Raw genomic sequence first — 19,927 nt, 5'->3', positions numbered from 1 at the left:
GAGTGCGGCTATCTTGGAGCCAGGCACCCCCATGTACAATTAGTTATGTGAGCAGTACCTTGTACATTTTGTAAACGGAATTGTACTGCCAACACAGTATTTGTGGTACAACCAGTAAAGACTAGGAGGGCACTAATTTGCGAGTACATTATCCTTAATTACACAGTCAATAAAGGATGTAATGATGCAGTTATGAATTGCTACATTCTAAAACAGATACAATTAACTGAGGAATAGCAATCATCATTCTAAAATACCACAGAAGACAATATTAAATTGCTCACTCAGATCTATAAATATGTATATAACTTGTTTTGCAGCCAGATTGTTATGGAGTATGAATAAAGAAAATGGGATGAAAATCAAAACATATTTTTGGAACAAATCAATTATCAGGTGTCATGTCAGTGCATCCCTCTCTCTAAAATGTCTTTCTCAAAACAAAAGTTGTGATCAGATGCAAAACTAAGAGTCTTTCTTTTCGGATAAATTCTTCAAGATAACAAGCTTTTGAAATGATGTTTATGCACGGTGGCTCAGTGAGTTAAATACTCACCTCTTACAAGTGTGAACAGCACCATGCTCATCACCACTTAATCGTTTTAAGGTCAGTGCAGTTTTAAAGTATAAACGCCCCCTTATTTATAACCATCTTTATTCCATGTTCTCTTGTGCCAATATTGGTTTCTTTAGGTTTTAATGGCTCTGATGGTTTAAGTAGATACCTTAGAACAGGGGTCTTCAACCTTTTCTTAAATAAGAGCTACTCATGTTCAGTGAAAATCTTCCCGAGCTACTAATATCATTAGCGATGTAGTAGTTACCACATCAGAAAAGATTACATTAGTGGTCACCATATGCTTGATTACCAGCAGTGCTCACCTTAGTGCTTCTGGCGTGGTTGTCAGCATTAATTTAAAAAAATGAGGAATGCGTCTACATGGGTAATGTGAATGTATGACGTTACAACGCAAACATTTACAACACAGTTTTTACATCGCAACATCATTACAACGCATTATTTTACATCGCATGCCATTACATTGCATTTTTAGAAACTACATTTACAACGTATTCGATTACATCGCATTATACCATTACAACGCATACCATTACAACGCATACCATTACATTGCATATAAGGTAAGTGGTGGATAGTGTAGGGGTAAAAATTACTATTCTAACTCCAGTGAGTGCAACAGTAGGGTAAGTGTTGGATAGTGTAGGGGTACTATGTGTTGTAATGGTATGAGTTGTAATGACATGCAATGTAATGCCTGCGTTGTAGTGACATGCGTTGTAATGACATGCGTTGTAGTGACGCACGATGTAATGGCTGCTTTGTAATGACATGCGATGTAAAGGATGTTGCGTTGTAATGACTGCGATGTAAAGGTCGTTTCCCAGGTAATGCATACTATAACGGCAATGCCCTTAGCACAAAGTTAATGAAATTAGTTAGATTTTTATCGCTCAAATATAAGCTTTAAATCTATATATTGGAAACTCAACCATTTTGCTCTAAACATTGAATTCTTAAAATACACACAATTTAATTTCAAATACGTGTGTTTCAATTTTGGCATATATACATTTAATTCAACCAAGCAAAAGCTTCTAACTTAATTCACTGGGCTGCACGCACAGGAGAGCTACTTAAAAGGTAGCTGAAGAGCTATACAGTAGCTCACGATCTACTCGTTTGAGAAGCCTGCCTTGGAATCTGATCAGCCATTTGCCTTCCTATATCAGCAATAACTGATGCTCGTGTCGCTACAGCTCAGTGGAAAGTGCTTTACTACCCCACTTGTGCGCAACACGTGCTTACCTTGCGTTGCAGTGGTAAACAATACCCCCCTTCGTGGCTGTCTTTCCAATTTGATACCAGCAGTTAATGTGTAACATTTATAAATATTTTAGCTCACAACCTGCTGTCAGCCCAAACAACATTCTGCGAAAGTAAAATGAAGAAATACCTTGTTATTTTAAAATGAAATTGAGTGTGAGCCAGCATACTCGCGAGGGTTCAGGCTGCATTCACAAAAAACAGATGCTGCTCGCCAGAAAGCAGGTTAGTAAACCCAATGCTGCTTTGAGAGACGGCGTTATCTGCTGACGGGAAGCAGACCAGAAAGAGGTATAGTATAAACAACAAAGAAGACGCAAACACCAATGCAGCGGAAGGTGGAAAGACCCCTCCTCTCATCTTGGGGAGGGGATATGGTCCGTCGGCTAGACTGCCGACTTTGGTGCTGGAAACCAGGGTTCGAGCCTCGGGGTCGCGTCCACATCCTGTGATTCTGGGCAAATCACTTAATCTCCCCGTGCCTGAATCTGTAATGTAAATACGGTGCTCGTGTAAAGCGCTTCAATACCTTCGGGTCGAGTTCGCGCTATATAAATATGCAAAGAAAAAATCTTCATCATGATGATGACTATTATTAGTATTAGTCTCACCTTATCAAGTACTAAAACATAAAAGGAGCTTCTCCTACAGCAATCAATCAATTAGGGTTTGTAAAGCGCGGCTACTCACCTGTGAGGGTCTCAGCTGGGGAAGGAGGGGCGGTTGCGGATCAGACTGAGTTAATCTGAAGAGCCAGGTCTTGAGGTCATTCCTGGTCCTTGTTTTTTGGTCAGGCTACCCCATTCAATTCAATTTATTTATTATGTTTTGGCACTACAAAGAGGGCCACACAAACAAAATACACAAAATACATATACATATTCCATCATAAAAAGAAAAGATAAACAATTACAACATTCTCCATCAAAAAGGGCATACTACGACACAATCCTCCTCATTTCATCAATAAATATCTAAAAAACCTTTAAAAAAGTTAAAAATATTGAAGCAAAACATTTCATTGGGAGGGGTATATAAAGCTTTTAAAAAGGAATTCGCATCAAGGATTCCTAATTGTAGACAAATTGATTTTAACCACCTTAAACGAAGTAAACGCAATGCAGGACAAATAAACAATACATGAGTACGATCCTGTGCTGACATATTACAGAGATTACATAGGGGGGAAGACCCATACCATTTAGCCAAGAGGGAATTAAGCGGCAATAAATCTTGCCTCAAAAGAAACCAAAATCTCCGAATACCATGTGTTAAATTCCAAAATACGTAAGGTTGAACAAACTTCCTAGAGTAAGTATTACACAGTAGGGCACTTCGCTTCTTAGCTATCATGGATTCTTTATCCCTCCTGAAGCAAAGAGACCAGGAAGCCTGTTTCAAAAGAGATTTTAGTTGGGAAGAAGAAATAATAAAAATAGAACTCTCATCTAATTCAAGAAGTGCCACTGCCTTTCTGAAATTCTTAACAATTTGAGAGTGCTCTTTAAAACTTCCCAATAATTCTCTCTTGAGAAGGGATCTCAAAGTCCCCATTTCTCCTCTGGCGAGGCTGGCGACCCAACGTACTAATGCAGACAGGCCCTGTACCCAACTGCTACGCAGACCAAATTCTAGTCTAAGAGCAGCTGTAGAGCAAGCAGAATTCAGGGAGGTTAAAGACCTTAATAATTTTCCTTCAATCATATGAAGGAAGCCCCAGTGTTTTAAATCCACCAATTCTATTCCGTATAGGAGGGTTGAGGGGATTTTTGCCTTATAAACCTCCCTGTAGCGGAATAAAGAGAACTCAACCTTTTGCCTTGAGACAGGGCTTTACGAGAGTTGTTATCAATGTGTTGCCTCTCGCTCAGGTTTGCTGAAACAATTCTTCCTAAAAAGGTATATGATTTAACCACTTCCAATTTCTGCCCACCTACTGACCAACCATAATTCTCAGATTTGGATTTTTTCCTCCCTGTGATGCACATAATTTTACTTTTTGAGGCATTTATCTTCAAAAAGTGGGACTCAGCAAAATCATGTAAAGCCTGCAGATGATTAGCTAAGCCTTTAGGAGTTAAATCTAAAATTAAAATATCGTCAGCATATAAAAGGCAGGCTATAGTATAACCCCCCACTACCGGGGCTATACCAACACAAGATGCGAGCGAGTTTGGAAGATCAGCAATATACAGGGAGAACAACAGAGGAGCCAGAAGACAACCTTGTTTTAAACCATTAGTGGAGGGAATAGCACACGAGAGTCCCCTTTCTCCACCCTGTAACACTCGACACCAAGTGTCCGAATGTAGAGATCGTACTAGGTCTAATAGAAGAGGGGGCATACCTAATATAGCTAGCTTTCTCCACAGCAGAGGACGATCCACTTTGTCGAATGCTGTAGAGAAATCAATAAAAGCCGCATAGACTCCTCCACCCTGAACTCTTACGTATTTATCCAGGATAACCTGCAGGGCTGTAAGGTTATCCAAAGTACTATGCCCTTTGCGGAAGCCCGTTTGTTCAAGAGGCAAAATCTGATTCGCCTCGACCCAATCAGTGATTAAAGCTAGAAGGCATTTGGAAAAGACTTTTCCAATAGCATCAAGGAGAGCTATCTGACGATAGTTCATTGGATTATTCCTATCGCCCTTCTTGAACAGGGGCACCAAAATGCTCCCCTTCCAGGAGGATGGCACAGTCTTACTTGAAAAGCAAGCACTAAATAAAGGAAAGAGGATTTTACTCCATAGAACAGGATCTAACTTTAGTATCGAAATGGGAAGTTCATCGGGCCCCATAGCTCCAGAGGAACGCATATCCTTAATAGCCATTTCAATGGTTTTCTCTGAAGGGGCTTCAATAGAAAGCTCAACATCTCTCGGAGCTTCTAAGGAGCACTCACCTTCAAATGTTACGCCATTCCCAGCATAAAGGGCGGAGATAAACGACACCCATAATGATTCGGCAATAGGAATAGGATGAGGGCTGACTCTAGCTCCACAACCCTCTCCGATGAGAGACCAAAATTTTCTAGTATTGCCATGAATAACCGCCTCCCTTAATCTGATCCAAAGAGAATCCTCTTTTTCCTTTTTAAGTTTCTTCTTGATGCGACTTCTCCTTCTTTTTAACAAATATATTTTGTTTTTTAATTCAGTAGATCTACTCATTCCTGGTCATTGCATGAGCGAGGGTGATTTCCTGAGGTGGATGGGCAGGGTGTACCATGTCTTGGAGGTGAGGTAGCACAAGGACATTCCTCCGGTTCTGGTTTTGTGGATGGTAGCCAGGGCGGAGCGGAGGTGTCTGTTGGGTACGAGGAATGTGAGGCAGAGATTCAGGTATAAGTGTCCGGCATCATGATGGGCCTTGTATGCGTGGGTAAGCGGAGGGGGAGGCTGGAAGGCTCACAGGATGAGCACTTCTCTCTTGTCCAAATTGAGCTTCAGGCAGCTGTCCTTCAACCAGGTGATGAGTGCTTTCATTCCTTTGTGGAAGTTGTTCCTGGTGACAGTGCGTTCTTTGGTGAGGAAGAGGATCAGCAGAGTGTCGTCAGAATAGGAGACAATAGGAGACAATGTTGAGCTTGTGGTTCCTGACGATGGCTGCGAGAGGGGCCACGTAGATGTTGAAGAGGATGGGGATGAGGGAACAGTTCCGGCTGACTCAGCGGAACTCTGTCAGTTTTGAGACGTACGGTGGGAGTATAACCCATTGTGTTCCGCCGGTGAAGGAGGAGCGGCTCCAGTTGAGGGCCTTCTCTTGGATACCAGCGTCATGGAGTCTTGTGGCAAGGGTGAATTGGGAGACCGTGTTGAAGGACGCCGAGAGGCTCAGTAGGACGAGGGCTGTGGTTTCACCCTGGGCGAGGAGGGAGTGGATGACGTCAGTGGCGGCAGGGGGCAGACTCGGTGCTATGATTGCTTCGGAATCCAGATTGGGAGATGTCCAGGATGTGGTTGGCTTTGATAAAGTCAGCGAGCTGGGCGTTGATGGCTTTTTCGATGACTTTGGCTGAGAAGGGGAGCAGGGACATGAGCCTGAAGTTCTTGAGGTCTGTCAGGTACGCGGAGGGTTTCTTCAGGAGGGGGTTGATCTATGCATCTGTCCAGTTGTCGGGGAAGGTAGCGGTCTCAAGTGAGCGGTTGATGGTTCAGCATAGCTTGGGTACAATGGCTGAGGCGGCTCTGTGGAAGATGCGGAGCGGGCAGGGTCTGTAGGTTCTCCGGAGTGGATGCTGTCGTCCGTGGTGAATGGGGACCAGCTGTGCAGAGTGGGCTGGGGGGGTCGTCAAAGGTTGTGGTGATTGCTGGCACAGTGGGGTGGTCCTGGGTGTTGAAGAGTTCCTAGATAGTCTTGATCTTGTGGTAGAAGAAGGTGGCAAGTCTGTTGCAGAGGTCTTGGGAGGGTGGAACTTCTGTGGCCTTGCTGTTTGGTTTGGTGAACTCCTTGATGATGCTGAAGAGTTCTTTGCTATTGTGTGCGTTGTTGGTGATTCTGTCTTGGAGGGCCTTCTTCCTTGTGGTTTTGATGAGGTGGTGGTGTGTGGTGGTGGCTGCTTTGAAGGCAGAATGGGCTTCTAGGATTTTGTTGTCCCTTCATGTCTTCTCAAGCCGTCTATAGGTGTGCCTGGACTCTTGAAGCGCGGGGGGGAAACAGCTTGCTTTCTTGATGTGTTGTTTGCCAGTGGCAAGGGTATCGACGCAGTTTGTGATCCATTGGTGGAGGTTGCGTGCTGTGGTGTTGACATCTGAGGATATTGGTGGTGATGTGTCGTTGAGAAAGGTGGTGAGCTGATCTTCTGTGACTCTGTTTCAACTACTGTGGGGTAAAAGGTGGGCGTGCTGTGTGCGGTGGGTTTGTTGAAAAAGAAGTGGATGCAGTGATGGTCGGTCCAGAGGAGTTCAGTGGTGTGGTTGTAGGAGATTCTGTTTCCTGCGGCGAAGACTGGGTCGAGTGTGTGTCCTGCTGTGTGCGTGGCAGCGGTAACTAACTGTTCAAGTCCTATGTTGGTGATGTTCTCAAGGAGGGAGGAGGAGCTGGGATCGTTTTGGTTGTCCAGGTGGAAGTTGAGGTCTCCGAGTAGGATGTAGTCAGTGGATGCGAGGGCCTGGGGTGCGATGAGGTCGACAATGAAGTTGGTGAAAGAGGCTCGGGGACCGTAGACGAGGGTGCCGCAGAGGGTAGTTTTCGGATTTGGTCTGGATCTGGAAGTGGACATGTTCCAAGTGGGTTGTTGGTTCCTCTGAGTGGGTGGTCAAGCGGAGGGAGCTTTTGTGGATGATGGTGATGCCTCCTCCTGGCTGAATAGGATGGTCCTTGCAGATGATCTTGTTGCCGTCGGGGATGGCGGTGGCAATGTCTGGCACTGAGCTGGAGTTCATCCAGGTTTCCGTCAGGAAGGCAATGTCAGGTGAGGCGGCGTCAAGGAGGTCCCAGATCTCTATGGCGTGTTTGTGGAGGGATTGTAAGCTGAGGAGGATGCACTTGAGAGGTTTGGGTGTGGTGAGGGTCAGTAGGTTGGGTGAGGATGCCGGGGTACAGAGGTGGGTGAAGGTGAGGCAGCAGTGAAGGCAGGAGAGCAGTACAGATGTAATCAAAGCTAGCAACTGTCATCACTATTGAATTGGGTAGATTGACCATAAAACCGGTTTACCCTGATCATGGAGGGAATAGCCAGGGATCTTGTAAAATGGGTGATCCTTCTCTTGGGATCGACACAATTGAGGGCAATGATGAAATGGTTATCAAATCTAAACTAGTGTTCACTATGGTTTTCAGGGGTCTTATAACCCAAAGTCCTCAAAGGAACTTAAAATGGACGATCCAGCTATTGGAATTTTTTCCTTGAATGTGGCTGGATTGAGTTTAAAGCTTACTGATATTTTATGGGTCTATTTAATTGAGAAATTTGATATTTGTATATTTGAAGAAACCTGGGCTACCGCCCCAGTATTCTGGTCATGGCGTGCGACTTTTAGTGAGGAAACCAAAGTGCCTGGTGCGGGATGACCGTTGAGCAGACTAATTTAATGAGTGAAACTCACATTGGACTGCAAGGCTACAAAATTAGACATACGGTTGCCTGATTTGCTAGGATTAGTCATTGACTTTGGTAAAGGCTCCTCTTTGGAACTTTACAATATTTACAATTGAACTACCCCTAAAAGAAATCACCCTTAGTAAGTAGCCTCGGGTAATGGTTGGATAAACACACTGCCAATAAGCAAATACATCATATTGGGAAAGAATTCAATGCCACTTTGAGCTGATTGACAGTGTGACTATCCTGTCTGAACATGAGGACGAAAAATGGGGACTACCACCCCTAGCAACATCCCCATTGAGAAAATGGACAGCCAAATCACTTCAATTAGCTGACCTGACTCTGTCCCATGGCCTCATGGCCTGTAATGGTTGTACACACTCCAGCAGAAGTGGGCATACACATTGAAAAAGAGGGGGCTAGTTTAAGAAAAATGTATGATGTTATAATAGACGTACGATTATGGCCTAGCCTTGTAGATATGAAAGTAATTGAAAGACATGATAGTGACTATAACACACTTTCTTTGACAATGAAAGGGGACCCTTTTTCTAATATGAGTGCCCTAAACCCAACTTCAGCGCGTGATGCCGCTCTGATGGTCCGAATATTCACCATTACGTAAAATGGGCAGCCATCCAGAGGAATCAAATAGCCATGGCAGGTGTATATAAAACTATGGGCACCACACTAGAACCCTAGGAATACATTCCCTCAGTGGTGATCCCAATTGTTCGTCTACTTTTTGACAAAATCTAGGAGTTCTTTCTGAAGCAATTTAAAGCTAAAATATTGGGATCATAGTTTCATTATGATTTAAGGCAACTTGTCACACCATCAAAGCCCTCAACCCGGAAATGTGATTACTTCTGGTTTTTTGCCCCCCACTATTATTTGCTAATAGCCTTGCATTCAGACCATTTTCTCCTTTTCTATTCTCACTTTTTGTATTCTTACTATTGCTTGATGAGAACATGTTATGTCTTAAAGTAAAGCCCACAAGCTAAAGCCCTAAGGGTGTCATTCAGCACACTCCAAGCCTTATCTCGCACACTCCTCGTTTGATTCCCCAACGGGTTTTAGTCACTAAGTAAAGCTCAATACTCACTTCCTCCCCTACCATCCCTTCTTTCCCTACATCCTTCCTTTAGGCCACAGGAGGAAGCTCCTTTTCTGCACAATATAAAAATGCTACTCAAATATTTGCACTGTTATCCGGGACAAGGAAGGCACTCAACAACTAAGAACAGTTTTCATTAAGATTATTCAAGGCCTAAGATGGTGGAGGGCAGAGCTGCCCTCACAATGGCTTGTTAAAATCACAATACAATTGGGACAGGAAAGAGAGAACCAGGAGACGTGGGGTGTACTCCAGGAGCACCTGTCTGCTGCCATAGCTTGTGTTGCCCTCAGCCCCGACCCCCACGGGACACACGGCTCAACCTCAGTCACTAAAATAGACCCAAAAGTGGTCTCTCTGGGGATAAGAGAATTTCTCGAAGACCCAGGCTTTATTTGCAACTGCAATGCTGTGCCTGTTCTGTGTGAAAGCAAAGCTTGTACTGCTGCTGCCCAATCCGTCATTTGATGTAAAAAAACATTGTAGCTCATCTACGCAGAATTTTAATAGAAATCTGACAGTTTAACAAGGAGAGAACATAACTGCCAAAATAAGGGTTTATGCCCTTTAACTCCTCTCACTCCTTCTATAGTGTGTTAGCTACCTGTGTTGTACTTTTTGTTGTGTAAGAGACTGTGGGATACATTTACAAGACCATATCTCCACCACAAAGTCACTTTTAGTGACGTTGTGGTGGCGATAGGGGCTTCGCCTTATTTACAAGGCAGCGTTAAGCCACTTAACATGGCTTAACGCTGCATCGTAAATAAGGCACCCTTTCACGCGAAGGGCAATGGGTGATGTGGTGGGCGTAACACCGCAATTTATTTTGCTGCTGCCCCCTATTTACAAGGGTGGCGTAAATAGGAGGCAGCACCAAAATTAAGACCAGGGAAAACCTGGTCTTAAACAGGCAAAACGAGGAGAAATGCTTTATTTCGCCTCATTTTTGCTGTTTCTATGTGTGCTGCACAAACATAGAAACAGCGAAACACCATTAATTGTTTATGTGCAGGAAGGTGTCCCTTCCTGCACATAAACATCTTTTTTTTTTTTAATGACGTTTTGCAACTTCTATGTGTGCTAAAAACCATTTTAAAGATTGTTTATGTCCAGGAAGGGAGACCTTTGTGCACATAAATAATCTTCCCCTCAATGCAGACACTAACCATAGCGTGAAAGGGGGCGTTATGTACAAGGTGACGTTAAGCCACGTTAAGTGGCTTAAGGCTGCCTTGTAAATAAGGCTAAGCCCCTAATAAGGCTAATCCCCTATCGCCACCACAATGTTGACGTTGTGGTGGCGATAGGGGCTTGTACATATGCCCCTAAGTGTCAACAAATGATCGCAATTTTAATTATCGCAGGGGTGCAAGAGGGCAAGTAAGAATGGTTGTGAGTTAAACATGTCACATATGGATTAGAAAAGCACTGCTATGAAGCATCAAGTAGTATCCGTAATACAACATATTCTCCTACACCTACTCTACTACACCTTAGTGAAAAAAGTACATTAAGTTCAACCCATAAGTTTATTGTTACTCAGAGTTTTAAAAAGACTTTCACATTAGCACCTCCTCGTGGCAATATGAAGGTAGTGCAAGAAGCTCTTTTCAGCACTTCTTAAACTTGAGGTGTTTGCAAGAGATTAAAGGCTAAACCAGTGTTACTCTGTCTCCTCCCTCTCTCTCCCTCCCTTCAGCCTCAATAAAACCGGTTAGAAATGTCAAGGCGACTTTGCTTTTCCAGTTGTGAGATCTTAAGTGGTTTTCATCAGTGGAAAGTGGAAAATGTTTTCCTTGAAGCCGAATGTTTTTTTACAACTAAAGATCCAGTGTAACTTCAGACCTCATAAAAGCAATTCAAAACACATTTATATAAATGTGTCCCCTAATGTTTCTTTCTTTTTAGAATTACTTTTAGCTGCATCACTTGCGGACGATGATCAAATTAGGAAACAATATTCAGGAACGAGAGTGACTGGGAAAACTTCAGGTGTATGTTTTATTTATTTATTGAACGATTCTATAGAGCGCCTTAAACTATGGGGTATTAGTGCACTGTAGAGGAAACTAGAAAAGGGAAGAGCAATAGACGACAGTTTTGCAAGAAACAAGGGTGCGAATTGAAGCAAGTTGAAATAAACGCCATGGCGTGGTAGACATGGGGCACACCGTGGGGGCTTGGGCGCCTGGGTAGTCCTCTGCTGAGCGGCAGGAGAGTGGGAGTAGTTTGTAGGGCACAGTGGCGTAGCTAGGGTGGGGCGGTGGGGGCGGTCCGCCCCAGGCGGCACTATTTTGGGGGAGTACAAAGGCATTCAGATAAGGCTCGGCTTGCTTTCGTGGACGTTCGGGGACGGGCAGAGAAGGAATAGGACTCGGGCAATGTCCTCTTCTTTTTTGTGCTGGCAGCTGTCCCCCCCCTCTCTTCCTATTATTCCCTCTCTTTCTGTTTTGCTCCTCACTTACTGAAAACCGTGACTTGAAGAAACGGTTCACAACCTCTCTTTCCTTCTTTCATTTAGTTGCTTCCCTGTGAAATGGATCCAAAAAAGAAAAACACTCTTGCGAGAAATGCCCTTTTTCTGACATTTTTCTATTCCAAAGTGCAGCGGGATGGAGAGAAATAGAAGGCTTTAAATATGAAAAATAAATACATAACTAAATAAAGCAAGACAGAGGGTTTGCAAAGTGGCCAGATTGGTTTTATTTACATCCAAATACATCAGCATCACTTTACAGAGTTTACCAGTGAAGCGCTATTTTTGTTTTTTCGTCTTTCTTTGAACAGCATTGTTGTTCCCAGGTGGGGAAGTGCACCATTCCTGGAGGTACTGCAATACCTGGTTGATGGGTGGATTGAAAACACAATGTGTACAATGGCTCTGTGTTTATGGATGTGGTCTTTTTAAACCATACTGCTTACATTTTTTAAGGATATAAGCAATGGACATTGAAACGGCTCCCTTCAGGGCCCTCTAGTCATGTCCTTAACTTTTCAGGTAAAACCACTCACTGATTTCTGAATAGTGAGTGAGAGATCATTAAGGTAACCATGTTGTTTCTGCTTACATTTCACATGCTTCATCTTGCATTCCCTATGAGTGGTTGCTTTTACTTTTTTTTTTAGGCAGCATATTACTCTAATCAAGTGCATAATTTGAATTGAGCCACATCCAAGTGTTTATAGCAGGCACAATTAGGTTATAGCTGAAGGCAGTGTGAGTTTCTCTCAGTGGGGAAGTATGGTGTTCAGTGGGGGAGAGGATGTGGCACTATGGCCAGAGCTGTCGAATTTGGAACTGGGGAACCGGGTTCAGCCTTTATGACCAGTCCACCAGACTACTCTACCGAGGGAGCACATTCCCATGCTAGACCTTAGAAGGCCCCACTAGACCTTAGAAGGCTTGATGTCTTAGCACAAGCAGGTGTACCCTAGTGGTGCCAATTGTGGGTTAACCTTGAAGGCCTGCCCACCATAATCCATACTGAAGTTCATCTCCAGTCTTGCGGGCAGGCCTACGAAGCAGCACACCCTAGAGCAACAGTGAACCAGTCGCTGTGACTCTGTCACTGAGGTCACATGAACCTTGAGCAGATTAGGGCGATGCGAACGGTGTGACCGCACTGGGCACCTATTTCGGGTGGGTGTGTAGTGTTTGCAAGTATATTATGGTTTGAAAAAAACTTGCTGCCTCCTTCCTGGCCTCCAGCAATTTTCAGAAACAATAAAAATGTCATGATAACTTTGGTGATTAATGTTCTTCCTAGAGAGAGATCAGAGTTTTGTCTAGTGGAAGGGTTGACTCCTGGAAAGATAGCACAGAGGGTTAATGTGCCTGCTGCAAAGAACATGTACCATGCAGATCACAAAGTGCACTGCTTTAATGGGGGGACCATGATGAATGGTCATTTAATGTCAGCTGTAGATGATGGATCCTTGAACAGTGTCATGTATGTGCATGTTTGCATTGTGCTGAGGGGATTACCAGTTAATTATTCACGCAGCTTTCTGATGGATGTCACATGCGGTTTTTCTGAGTTCCCAGATAGATCATGCAGTCTGTGTGTTCTCTTTTGTACTGCCAGTCACTGCCAGTCACCGGTGTATTCAACTGTGTAGCCTTGGACCGTGTCATGTATGTGCATGTAACTTGCATGATCGAGGTAACTATTAGCGGCGATACTATGTGTCTCTAGGACCTCTTTCAAGTACTGGCCGTCCTTTTTCCCCAGCAACACCCCCTCCCCAGGGGAAGCAATCTGAGAGATAGCCCCGGGCGCCACAAGCTCTAGCTACGCCTCTGGTAGGGCCGCTGCGGGGGACAGTTGAAGAATGATGGTGCAGTACCTCAGGGATAGGTTTAAAGACTTGAGGCCTTAGGTTTACGTGTTTCCTCGAACCGATCATTTTTTACCAACGGTTGAGAAGATTTACCAATAGTGCGAATAGCTCAGCAATGTACGTTCCTTTAGGTGAAGGGCTTTACAGTTGACGCAGCTAATTTTGAAATGAATCCTCCCTTCGGTGGGGAGTCAAATTATTGGTGGGTCACCCCCAGGTCATACGAGCAGCTCCACAGAGGCAAATTGTGGAGCTCAGAAGCAACCTCCTGACTTTATTAGCAATCTACAAAAACAACATGTAGGCCAGTGTTGGAGAGAATAATAATTTACATTGCACCTTTGTCACATGTTATCATTACAAGTTGATGAAGGACTTTTTGGTGCACTTCAATCATCTCTCTCATGTTATGAAACAGAATACCTTTGGCAATTTGCCAAAATCCCCTATTATATGACTAGTAATCAGATGAGGTTTGAAAAGCCTGTATTATTAAATGGTTAACTCTATTGAAGGTTGACTTGGACAAGTGGGTCATGAAAGTTCCTCAGCTTATATCCCCTATGTTCGATAATGATTTAAATTCCAAAAGCCAATCGTATCCATACTACACATTTCGAGGGTATTGGACCATTGGTGGGCCTTTCAGGAGAACCATGTCTCTGTTAGATGTAATAGATTCTGAAGTCACCCAAATAAAATTCTAACACCTGAATTAGCTAAAAATGTGCAAACCTTGAAGACGTTCTATAGGAGTAGGTCACTTAGCCAATAGATATCTATAGAACAAACAACTTGATCAACAGGTTTTATGTTTTAATAAAGAACACAAGTGTTACATTTTTCAAGGGAAAGTGGGTTTCATAAAGCCCGAGTGGTCACCGATGTGAGCCCAATTTCTCAAACAGCTGTAAAGATTTTTGGTGCCTGGAAGCAATCTGTACTGGTGAGGTCTGTGAATGATCCCAATGTGAATGTAACATCTAAAAAAAAGGGGCCAAGGTTGATGTCATCCCATTGCTGACTATCACATGGTGGGCGTGCGGGCTTCCTCCCCATAGTATCACCCTGTGCCCCTCCCCCCCCTTTTCGTTTTCTTTTAAGGATATGATGTGTTCCTTTTGCGAATTTGTATATGACTATGTTGTATAAACGCATACTTCTAGCCTCACCGGCTGGTGGTTGAAAGGTGAGAGTATTTGTGTATTACTTTCCTTTGAAGTTATTTTTTGAAGTACCTTCCTTGTTGAACTTCTAGAAATCAATAAAAAGTCTTAAACATAAACATAGATATCAGAAGAGCTAATTGTTAAGCTGATTCAACAGGCCAATTGCCCTGGCATGAACTGGCTATCAATTTCTGTGCTGAAGCTCCAGCCTCAAGTGTGAGCTTCGCTGTCATGCCCCACTTTCATTAAGATCTCAACATAGGGGATTTGCCTGTCTCTGAGCTGGGTTCCTTAATCTTATTGTGAGTTGTATCCATCAACAAAGAAACCCTTTGCAACGTATCACTGATTGTCCTACTTGATTGTGATGGTACATTGTATGTCAGCTTAATATTATTACATCTTTAAGAATGAATATCAATATATGACTTCCCATTGAGCACGCAAGATTCAGGGAGGGCACATCTACCACTGATGAAATCACGGTTTTGTTCAGTCGAGCATTCAAGGCTTTACACACAGGTCAGAACTTTTCAAATTCATTCAAACTTTTCATCAAAACACCTGGTGAAAGGTAGACTATGGTAAGGAGCAGGCCAGTGTCAACAAGATCATACCTGTTAATGGTTTAAAGCTGGGTTGTGTGCTGGCTGGCGCCCACTACCTTTAATTGGTACCTGGCTGACATGCCCACCTGCTAGCCATCTCCCTACATTAGGAGGATCCTTACTACCTCTTACGATGTAAGTAGATTTCCAATACCAAAAATATCAATTCCCCTTCTCCCGTTTATTAACAAGCCTTTTATCATATAGTTCCGACAATTTTTTTAATAAAAACCTAAAAGAAAACTAAAGTCTTGCTGTCCAGAAGAAGGAAGCGTACATATTCCTGGTGGATCAGGGGTTACATGTTGAACATGTTGAACAAGTAAGGTCATACAGTTATTTAAGTATTCAATATAATTGCACGCTGAATTGGGGTCAGCAGCTGGCTGTCATGTCAGATCAGGTACTTTGGTCACAAGTTGGGTGAGCGAAGAATTCCGCTCCACCGGCGGAGTTCGTGGAGTTTTGCGCACTCCGCAAAACTCCACGAAGTGATGGGTAGCGGAGTTTTTCTCTCAAACAGCTCACCAATATTAAGTGTGCAAGTGATCGCGAGAAAAAATCACGTACTAGACCGCCTCCTCGTGAGATTTCTCAATGCGGGTGGTCGTGGCAGGTCGCAACCGCTTGTATTAGGAAATCTGCCATTCACGTTGAGGAAGCTGCAGCTCGAGTAGAACATCTACTCGAACAGCAGAACGAAGCTGAGCCCTCTTGCACTGCGCATAGTGCTTGCTATATGCACTGATTTTACAGTGTGGGACAAACTCTCGGCGCTAAAAATCAGTGCGAGCAGTGCTACTTGCTAAACTCTGCTGCTTGCAGAACTCCGTGAGGCACGGCAGAATTTTGCGTCACTTCACAGAATTTCACGGACAGAACTCCGCTAACTCCGCCCAGGCCTGGTCACAACTGACCGACAGCTCTTGTTTGTTTGTTTCAGGGTTTCTCATGGGAACCCCTGCTTCATGCATTAACATGTAAACTGACAGCTTTATGCTGTTTTTTCAGGTAGGGCCCATAAATCATGAGGTCTTTTTATATTGTACCTCCCTACGACTACTTTATAAGTGAGCAAAAGACTCAATCAATGATTATTTCAGAGCTGGGGAGTAATACATTGGGTTTTGTGGTAGGTAAGGGTGATCAGCTTATCCAGGTAGGTTCTGAGACACAAACAATAACCAGGGCCCAGTTTAGTCTCTCATTTGCTGACTCAGAGTCTGGGTTCCCGGGACTACTGGTAAAAGGAAGCATTGATAAAATCAAAAGGTCTTGCCTTGGGGTCCTATTAGCTTTGCCAATGTCTTTTAGAAATGCTGTAGAGCAACGGCGAGATGCTGCGCAGCATGGCCAAAAGACAAAAAGGTACCTGTTTAAATCAGGTCCTAAATGGGAGTAGGGGATTCTGTGGGGGCAAGGGTAGACGAGGGAGGTTTGAAGAATAGGGGAGGTAAGGAAAACTTAGTTCTGACAGGGGGTGCATTGAATGCTTTATCCCTACCCCAGAAAAACGTCAGATTAGAGCGGTGGACCGGGCTTGGCGGCTGTAGCAAGCAAAGCTGCATGCGATTCTACCGGTCCTGAATTACCAACTGGTTCTGATGTTCCCTGAACTTGGAAATCCAGGTGCAGTAACACCCGTAATCAGGTCCTTTATGTATATAATCTCTATTTGCAGTGAGGCCTGGTTCATGCTATGCAAAACTATGTAAACAGATACATGAATAATATGCTGGTGGACAGAGGGGAGATGGCTGACTAAGCCGTGTTGGTATTGGAGAGAGTGTTGGCTTAACGAATGCATGGGCACGCTGGGAAGTTGCCTGAGGGTCTCACGAGCATAGGGGCCCCATGCAGACCAGAATTTAACACACATTTTCTGTTAACATTTTTTATTCCTGTCAGTGGTTGTGTAGGTAAGGCCCAGAGAACAACTTTGCCTGGGGGCCTATGATGCTGTTAAAACGGCCCTGGTTGGAGATACCTCCTATTGCAGCCATGACAATCACCCAGGATGAAATCAGGAGTGGCTCGTCTACTCTAATTTTGGGTAATTTTGTCCTTAGCTTGGCTGGCACTGTGATCCAGTGTGGGATTACCAAGAGATGGAAAGAGAGCAAAGGCCTCACTTGTCCCCACGCAAATGTGTCCTGCCAGTCTAGCATCGAGTGCTCTGTCGGCGGGAGTTCCCCGCTGCAGTACCCACCGCTCACCCTACACATTCATATTTGTTTATTATCATTCCATTTAAATATAAAGATTCTACATACATCCTTTACATATGTACCTCTTTTACAAACCACTGGCAAAATGCGGGACCTATCCATTCTCTCGCGTGAATTCCACAGTCGATCCAAACAGCTTTTTTGTTTGTCTTAGTTTTACTTCCCAGCTGAAAAACATAAGAGTCGCCGTAAATAAGGTACTTCTTTCTTCAACTGACGCATCGTTAAAAATACTTGTCCTTCTGGTTACACTGAAACACACTGAAACGGTTCACCATGCATACCTGCACCTCCGTTATTACAATCTGCATTATAAATTACATAATTTATAACAAATCAGACAAGAACCACAATTTACACCACTGAATGTAAAATCTCTGCTTCGGAGTGATCTCAAACTGCACCACAGTGTTCACAAACCACATCACAGTGCACACAAACTGTGCCATTGTATAAATTAGTGCATCGTTGAAGCCGCATCACACGATCCACCGTTGGCCCCACGGTAGAGGCCGGAGGTTTTTCATAAAGACTAGAGCGCGCTGCACAGAGCATGGAACCATGGGGCACACCTTGAATGGCTGCAGAGACTGTTTACCAGTGTCAAGTTTTGACTTCAGTTATAAAGTTGTGGCTCGAAAGAGAGGACGATGCCTTTCAGCCCCATTCTATGGGGAGAGGATGTGGTCTGACTGCCGACTTTGGGGCCGGTGAACCAAGGTTCGAGTCTTGGGTCGACTCCACATCTTGTGATTCAGGGCAATTCACTTAATCTCCCCGTTCCTACCAAAAAAATGTATATATAAAAAAGAATGTGTCCTTGTGTAACGTAACTGGTGCTCATGTAAAGCACTCTAATACCTTCAGGACGAGTTTGCGCTATATAAAACTGCAAAAAAAATAAAAAAATTCTGTCATTCAGACATTTCAAGCAGTAGAGTGATTGGCTGTCAAATGTGGATGATTGGTCCAAGAGGCAGGAGTTGCCCTTGTTTAGAATGGAAAGTCCTTCACCAACAAACTTTAGAATTATATTTCCAAGGCTGCCAGTTGATATGAACTCATTCTGAAACACGTTTAGGAGAACATTTTCCATTAGGAACATTTTAGTGCCTCAATGCAGCTTTCCAGGGTTGTCTAGGAGGTATAGCAGCACATTAATGCCAGAAAGGTAAGGGTGTGTGTGGGGGAGGGGGATACAACAGTCCCTATGAGAGTACTTCCCCCCCTTTTCCTTAGCCCCCTGTATAATAGTTATGCTAATCTTGCTATTGTAATTGAGCAAAAGATATGAACCCTATCTCCCCACCGCTTACCATCCACTGTCCTAACTGTGCTGAGGAAAAGCGGTATGGACAGTGATATAGTGAACCCCGAAATAAGGTGAGTGCTGCCAATAGGCCAGTTGGCCAGCCAGGTGTGGGTCACACTAAAAGAGGAATGAGCGCTTTATAGTCCCTGTTCTGTTTTGCAGATCTGCGGATGGAGGCTCATGTGTAACAGGAGTGACAGTGCTAAGTGGGGTGGGGGAGGAGAGTTGACAAAGGATCTAAGTGCAGCGATGAGACAGTGAAAGGAAAATGATATAAAGTGGGAAGCAAGGCAGCGGGGCAAATAAAGTGAGTAAAGAGACTGCAATGAAGCAAGGAAAAAGTTTTAAAAAAAAGAAAAAAGGGGAGGAAAAAAGGGGGAAATGTAAGAAAAGGAGGTAATGAAGGAAGCAAGCCCAAAAAATATACAGGGCAGGTCTTCATCATCACACTGGCAGTACTTGATTTTTTTGGGATTATTTAATGAGTGCCACTTCAGAATCGCCATGAAGTCATATCACTATTAAATGTATCGATAAATTCTATATATAAACAATAAACTGAGCCCTAGTATGCTCACTTCTCTATAAACAATCACGTTTAATGTAATGATGCAGTCCCAAGTACTATTTAGAGTTCTAAAAAATACCTGAATCCAGTTTAATTTCTGCTTTCTCTGCAGCCACTCCTCAATGGTGTGTAATAAGAATTTAGTGAAGACCTCACTTTCAATGTCCAACATGGCTAGAAGGCAATACTTTTTGGCATCTTGCTCGATCCTTTACACTGGTATTAATATGGTCCCTATCTAGGAAGGAGGGATATTTCTGGTCTTCGGTGCATAAATAAATAATATTTTGTGTCGGCAGGACCACAAAGGTACATTAGGCTTGAAAAAGTCACAGAAAGACCATTCAGGCAAGTTGTCCTAGAATTGTTGTCAAATCAAAAATCAGGTGTTTGTTAAGCGCGACTACTCACCCGTAAGGGTCTCAAGGTGCTGGGGGAGTGGGGGGGGGGGGGTTCGCAGGTTCCTGTCCATCAAGGAGGGGGTCTTTCGAAGAGCCAGGTTTTGAGGTTGCTTGCGAAGACGGGGAGCGATGTTATCTGTCTGAGGTGGAGCGGAAGGTCGTTCCAGGCTCTGGCCGCGAGGAAGGAGAACGAGCGGCCTCCCGATCAGGTCTTTCTGGTGCGGGGGACCACTGCATAGGAGAGCTGGGCTGATCGTACGGTCCTTTTGGGTGTGTGGAATT

At 43.9% G+C, this 19,927-nt stretch overlaps 1 protein-coding gene across 2 annotated transcripts in view; it reads right to left on the bottom strand.

Moving 5' to 3' along the window:
* CPA6 (carboxypeptidase A6) overlaps positions 1-19,927 on the bottom strand; it is a 906,257-nt gene that overhangs the window by 96,856 nt on the left and 789,474 nt on the right. For both annotated transcript variants that reach the window (XM_085605490.1, XM_085605492.1), the window contains exon 6: positions 17,427-17,531. In XM_085605490.1, coding sequence (XP_085461616.1) covers positions 17,427-17,531 — 105 coding nt within the window. The remainder of the gene's footprint in view (positions 1-17,426; positions 17,532-19,927) is intronic.

The sequence above is a fragment of the Triturus cristatus genome, chromosome 5_1, assembly GCF_964204655.1.
Source record: "Triturus cristatus chromosome 5_1, aTriCri1.1, whole genome shotgun sequence".
Classification (NCBI taxonomy): domain Eukaryota; kingdom Metazoa; phylum Chordata; class Amphibia; order Caudata; family Salamandridae; genus Triturus; species Triturus cristatus.
This window is presented reverse-complemented; position numbering and strand designations above follow the sequence as displayed.